The sequence below is a fragment of the Arachis stenosperma genome, chromosome 10 (assembly GCF_014773155.1).
Source record: "Arachis stenosperma cultivar V10309 chromosome 10, arast.V10309.gnm1.PFL2, whole genome shotgun sequence".
NCBI lineage: Eukaryota > Viridiplantae > Streptophyta > Magnoliopsida > Fabales > Fabaceae > Arachis > Arachis stenosperma.
This window is the reverse complement of record NC_080386.1, coordinates 39689436-39696210: the sequence shown is the minus strand read 5'-3', so window position 1 is coordinate 39696210 and position 6775 is coordinate 39689436. Positions and strand designations below refer to the sequence as shown.

Below are 6775 nucleotides of genomic sequence, written 5' to 3'. Positions count from 1 at the left end.
TCTTGAACACCCATTTATGAAGAAACATGCAATCTTGTAATTAAAAACATAATCACAATTACAACACCACAGCTGAAATACAAGCATAACAATCACTAAAACAATGTATTAAGATTTATTCTCAACCATAAAAGGGTCAAGTGCAGTTACTATTTAATCAAAGTACTATATGATCATAGAAGTATAAAGATAAAAATGCAATTTGGGGTGTTTGTTAAAGGATTGTAAAAGCATAATATCCAAATAGATGCATAGTAAATAATAAATATCGCAAAGGAAACCAATTCACAACCTCAACACTATTATATGATAGATTGTAAAGAGAAAATTGCAATTCTAAGTAATTATTCTTTAAGCATTTATTTTATTTTTTGGTGATCATGTAAAAGTGGAATTCTAATATGTTATGGCTCTTTGAGGCTCAGTTTGCTACTCACTGATGGACTTGTCCACAACATCATTGGCTAAAATGTTCTGAAAATTCTCATCGGTGAGAGCCATGCCCTTGAAACCAGCTATAATTTTTTATAATTTCTTCCAAGCACTCTGCAATCAGAGTGCAAATATTGATTATTGATATTTAGCTTCAAAGTATGCTGGTGTTATTCGAATCTATGAGGAGAGAATAATAATAGTGTCATGATAATGCTATTTATGTGTGATGCATGCTGATGTCCTAGTACATTGTGCGTTTATATTGTTCTAGTTTTTGTCTTCTTGTTCATGTAATTTAGTTGCTGGACTCATAGCCTCATCTCCCTTGTTGGGACATTGTGAGTGTCTTTTTATCAAAAAATACACACATATATATATATATATATATATATATATGCTCTGCCTGCATCCTATCTAAAAATCAAGAATGAGAATGAAACTTGGTGTCTTATTATTAAGTCATAAGCTATAGTTAATTAAAATAGTACAACTCTATTCTAAAATTCTAAGATAGTGTCTATCAAATTCTAAGAACGACACTGATCAAATTAGCATATGTTTTTATATCTTAAAGCTAACAATTCCCTTCAACGTTGTTTTGAGTTTAGCAAATACCTGGTTTGGATCTCAATTCACACACACTTCTATAAGCTATATTGGAAGTGAAGCAGTACCAAAAGCATCAGGAGCAGCTCTCATGTAAGTAAGATTTGGCGGCCCAGCAGTGAAATGGCCTTGCAGCGGCCCTATTGTTGCTGATATTCCTTCATACCTTGGAAATGACTGAATCTGCGCCATTTTCGCAATATAATTGACTGGGTTTGCAGCTGTATCACCACTATATTCAATGGTGTTATACTCATTCTGAACAATAATGACTTTGAATCAACAATTGCATATAGATCATATTTCAATATTACCTATCACATAAAAAAGGGTAAAAATCAGTAAGAACATAACAACATTCATTGAAAAACAGAGTGTTAGCTAGAAGAGTATATAATGTAAAAGTCATAATTATTAAGTTTACATATTCCTTATTCAAAGATGTGGGGGGCTATAAAAGATGCACACATTTATGGAGTAAATACAATCATAATACAAAATAATATAATATCCATCTTATATTTAGAACAAAGATCAAATCAAAGATCTTTCTCAAAACCTTCTCTAGTGAAACAATTAGCTATAGTTGAAATAGTATAAATTTTCATTGAATATTTGATGAAGCTTTCAATGAAAATTAATTAAATATTGTCGGTTTAATATTTGATTTATTGAAATGGTATAAATTTATAGCTGAATCATTGAATATTTGATGAAGCTTTCAATGAAAATTCATCAAATATTATCAGTTTAATATTTGATTTCGTGAAGCAATTACTAAATCATAATACTCTATTGTGATTAGTTTTCATTGAAAATTTCAAGACGACCATTATAGTACATGGAAGTGACCTGAAACACATCTTAAATATAAATCATCTAGAGAATATATGCATATAGAGAAGATGCATGTACATATTAATCCAACTCTAACCTTATCTCTCTTAGGAAATTCCTCGAAGTCAAATATGTGTGCTCCTTTCAATACTTCTTATCACACTACAACAAAGATGAACTGTACCCAGCTGCAAAACCATTCATATAAGAAAAATTCAAGCCATAAATTAACACACAGATGTCAAATTGTCAATAATATGAAGCATGATACAACACAAAACACTGTTCAATTGGACAAACATGGTATAAATTTCATTTATGGTGATGTTTCTGGCTATATGTTATGGTATAATGTTTTCTCCAAGGAAAAAATCTAAACAAATTTAAAATGCAGGTAGAAGTATTTTGAAAAATGCTCTATAGAGAATACAGCTATGGTAACAAACCCCAGTAAAAGTATCATACATTTGATCAACTCCAGATGCTCTAGATTTGAACCAGCATTTTGTATTAACTATCAAGAGATTAGATGGGGGAAAAAAAAGAGTGGAAGCATTAGCTAACCATAAATACCTTAAAGTAAATCTTGAACAACTGACAAGTTACACTCCAATACGCATAGAACCTTTTTCCTATATTGCGATTTCCCTGTATTGCAAGCAAGACAATAAAGAAGCGACTGTGGTGATTCCCCCTTGCTCACTCACACAAAATATATATATCTCACACCATTAAAGTATATGCTGCACATTAAAATTAGAAACAGTAACCGATATGTAGAAGAATACATACTGCAAGAACACCAAATACTTTTATAAGAAAGGAACCAGCTCCTTTCAACTTCTCCGGGGATTTCCCATTTGAAGCTAACTCTCTATCCACCTAGCATAGCAGAAAACCTCACAACAAACTTCCAGAAGAAGAAGCCTAATATCATAATTGGATGCACGTGTAAAACTACTTTACAAGGATAATGCATCAAAATTAAATTCAGGAAATTGCCTTGCAAAATTTTGATGCAAAATGTATCTCATTTTAATTTTTGTATAAGAATTGGCCTATTTATGCATAGATTCTAAATAAAATAATGCGCCGAAAGTAATATGCAAATAACTTTACTCCAATGAGCCAAATGTGGCTTTTGTTATAAATATTACTCCAACAAAATTCATATAACTCAAAAAGTAATAATGCTATCTTGCCAATGTTCTTACTTCCAAAAGTCCCATGTTAATTAAGCAAAACTGAGCAGTCAGTCTTCGAATTAAAATGTGAATACTTACAAATAGTACATTTGCTGTAGGTAAGGAAATATCAGATAGTATTCATAGAAGTTAAAAGGAAATCACAGGCCCCATGCTGGATTTTTCCAATTGCTGTCGTTTTCAGATTGAAGTGTTAAAGAACCCTATGAGGCAATGAGATTCAGCAGTAAAACCTTTAATGGTAGCTGGTTTGTTCTCCCTCACTCACATCAGCTACTTCTGATGAAAGCATAAAATATGTTAAATGATGAACACAATCAAGTAATTTCATTATTGCTTTAGAGGCAAACCGTGGTATGTTGATCCTTCGCATGATTGATGCTAAAATAGTTAAAGCTCAATGGTCTCTCAAGAGAAATATTCAGTTCAGTGGCCAAATCTGATGTAACATAGGATCTGCAGTTTGCAGCTTTGCATTATCCATGATGTTTGCTGTTGCTGATATAGAGATAATTGAAGGGTATGACAGAATTAACGGTTGCTGCTAAATGCTCTACAGTTGCATAAATAACATCAGAATAAGGATGTGTTTTATCCTCTACAGAGAACAGATGAATATTGTTGTTCAATTCAATCCAGCTGCACCCTGGATCTTTTCTCAATTTTAAACTCTGCAATCTCTTCCTAAGAATTGACTTCTGCCCCCATCTACCTAGCACCGCATACATATTTGACAGAATTACCAAAGGCACTGTTGGGTTCGGATCCAAGCTGAACGACTTTTCAGCAGCTTTCTCCCCTACTTCCATGTCCTTCCAGAACCAACATGCATGCAGTAAAGCTCCCCAAATCACCCCATCGGCTTCAATAGGCATCTTTCTAATAAACTCTTCAGCTTCTCTTACATAGCCTGATCGACCAAGAAGATACACCACACATGTGTAATGTTCTATGCTTGGGGTTACCTTGTAAAGTTCCTCCATCGAGTGGAAGATTTTCAAACCTTCATCAACTAGACCAGCATGAGAGCAGGCAGAAAGAATGCCAACAAAAGTAGCAGCGTTTGGCACAATTCCTTGAACTAACATCGAATGAAAGAGTAAAATTGCCTCGGATCCAAGTCCATGATATGCATACCCATTGATAAGAGCTGTCCATGCGGCTACATTGGGTGAAAAAATGCTGAGGAATGACCTTTGAGCATCAGCCAAGCGACCACATTTGGAGTATAAGTCTATAAGGGCAGTCCCAACATAAACATTTGCTTGGAACGGTGTCTTGGTTAAGTGGCCATGAAGCAACCGTCCTTGTTGAAAAGAACCTAGAGACGAACATGCACGAAATAAGACAGAAAACGTCGATCTGCTATAATCAACTGATAACCTACGCATCATCACGTATAATTTTAATGCCTTCATGTACTGGCCATTTTGAATATAACCAGACATCATTGAATTCCATGTCACAGGGTTTTTCTGATCTTTAGTTTTGTCAAAAAGCCTCACAGCTTCATCAAGGTCACCGTTTTTGGAGTACACAGATATCATAGTATTTAAGGAAGTTATATCCTTGAGACTCATTTGATTGAATAATTTTTTTGACTTCTCAAAATGACCACTCATAGAATAACCTTTAATCATCAAATTATATGATACGTGATTCGTCTCTCTCAACCTGTAAAATATCATCTCAGCTTCTTCAATCTTTCCCGCGGAGATAAGGCAACCAATCAACGAGTTAGTCAGATTCAAATAAGTTTCTCCTCTCATGCTCTCATGAACTCTCTTGGCATCATCTATGGCTTCACAATCACAATAAAACTCAATCAACCCACCACCAATCGCATTATCAAAAGCAAACCCTTCCTTGATGCAATGCCCATGAACAACCTTCCCCTGCCAAAGAGCCCTCAGTCTAGTGCAAACTCTCACAACAGTGCACAACGTGACCTCATTAGGCAACACCCCAGAACTCCTCATACACCAAAACAAATCCAAAGGCCTCTCACACCCATCTTCCCTCTTCGCATACCCAGAGATCAACGTGGTCCAGGCCACAACATCACGATCAGGCATCTTTTCAAACATGTCCAGAGCCTCACCCATCATGTCACGCTGCACATAACCCGCAAGCATCAGGCTCCATAACACATCATTCCCGCCATGAAGCTCCTTAAAAACTACCTCAGCTTCTCCAATTCCAGAACAATGAGTGTAAAAATACAACAAAGTACTCCCCACAATGCCAAATCTCTCGTACCCAGACCTCAAAAGCAATGAATGAACTTGCTTCCCATGAACCAGTGTCCCAGAACGTGAGCATGCGCTCAACACCGAAGAGAAAGAGACCTCGTCAAGCTTGACGCAAGAGTGGTGCATGAGGGAAGCAAGGGCCAGAGCTTCAACGTAGCAGCCCCATTGCGAATATCCGGAAATCATAGTATTCCAAGTGGAAACAGTTCGAAGCGGCATTTCGTCGAACAGGTGGCGTGCTAATTCAAGTTCGCCGGATTTAACTCTCCTGCTAATGGAAATGTTGGTGGCGATCACGTGACGGAGACGAGCGGTATCCAAATCTTCCAAAAGGGTGGTGAAAAGTCGGAACCTTTGCTTCCAGCGGTTGCGCTTCCAGGTGCCAAGGAGGAACAGCTTCTTCATGGTGTGGAGAAGATGGTGGTGTTTGGGCTTTGGGGAGTGAAACTTATGTTATTGTTCTCTCATCAATCACAATAGACATTAAAATGATTAGAGTATTACTGCATTAGAATGGAGAAAGAAGTGTGCCAATTTGAGAGAGAGAAAGAGAGATCAAGAATTGCCAAAATTGAGCTTCACTATGATGGCCTAGCATGGGGACTGGGGAGTCTAGCAACAGTTCTCTTTGTTGCAATGTTGCATTAAGGTTATTGTTATTGCTTGTATTGTTCTGGTAGTTTGTACGTGTGATGACTCTTTCTCGTGAAGAACAGTTAAAGTTGCACCAAGGATTAATATGATGAATGAACAATGAACTTAGGCTTCTAACGGTTAAAAAGTCACTTTTGGTACCTAAAGAAATATAATTTAAATGACAATTTTTTTATACTAAAAGTTGTAAATTAATGTCTTACTCCTAATTTAAAAAAAAAAAATAACTTATTGGTATTTGGAAAAAAAAAAGCGGGTTTATATGTAGTTATGTACACTAAAAATTAATTACAAAATTAGTCTTAATTTATTTATATATAAATATATATATATTATTTAATTTATTTTTAATGTGTATTTTACATTTTAATATATATTTTGTATTATAATTAATTTGGTGATTAATTTTTATATACACATAGAATGATTGATTTAAATTAACTTTTATATATTTTGTTAAATTTATTTTTAATATGTATTTTGTATTTCAATATATATTTTATACTAATAATTAATTTGGTGATTAATTTTTATCAACACATAGAATGATTGATTTAAATTAAATTTTGTATATTTTGTATTTTAATATATATTTTATTTAATTCACTTTTATATATTTATTTTTTAATTTTTTTAGAAAATTAACTTTTTAAATTAATTTGATCTTTATTCTCAAATATATCTCAATCATCAAATCGGCTAAAATTAATTATATGAATTTAAAATTTAAGATTCATAATTTAAGGTTTAAAAGTTATGATTTAGAATTTAAAATTTAGAGTTTAA

General features: G+C 34.1%; 1 protein-coding gene across 8 annotated transcripts; it reads right to left on the bottom strand.

Moving 5' to 3' along the window:
* Positions 1–364: 364 nt before the first annotated feature.
* On the bottom strand, positions 365–6056 carry LOC130954970 (pentatricopeptide repeat-containing protein At2g13600-like). Of its 8 annotated transcripts, none has more exons than XM_057881747.1 (6): positions 3162–6056; positions 2671–2760; positions 2452–2526; positions 1976–2066; positions 1051–1355; positions 365–546 (listed from the first exon to the last, which is right to left on the bottom strand). In XM_057881747.1, the coding sequence occupies exon 1, from the start codon at positions 5738–5740 to the stop codon at positions 3560–3562; it is 2181 nt and encodes a 726-aa protein (XP_057737730.1). In that variant the 5' UTR covers positions 5741–6056; the 3' UTR covers positions 365–546; positions 1051–1355; positions 1976–2066; positions 2452–2526; positions 2671–2760; positions 3162–3559. The 8 variants fall into 8 exon arrangements, with proteins under 8 accessions (XP_057737730.1, XP_057737732.1, XP_057737731.1 ...); XM_057881749.1 differs by lacking the exon at positions 365–546 and having other exon boundaries at positions 900–1355; positions 3162–3362; positions 3434–6056; XM_057881748.1 differs by lacking the exon at positions 365–546 and having other exon boundaries at positions 900–1355; positions 2671–2805.
* Between the last annotated feature and the right edge of the window lie 719 nt (positions 6057–6775).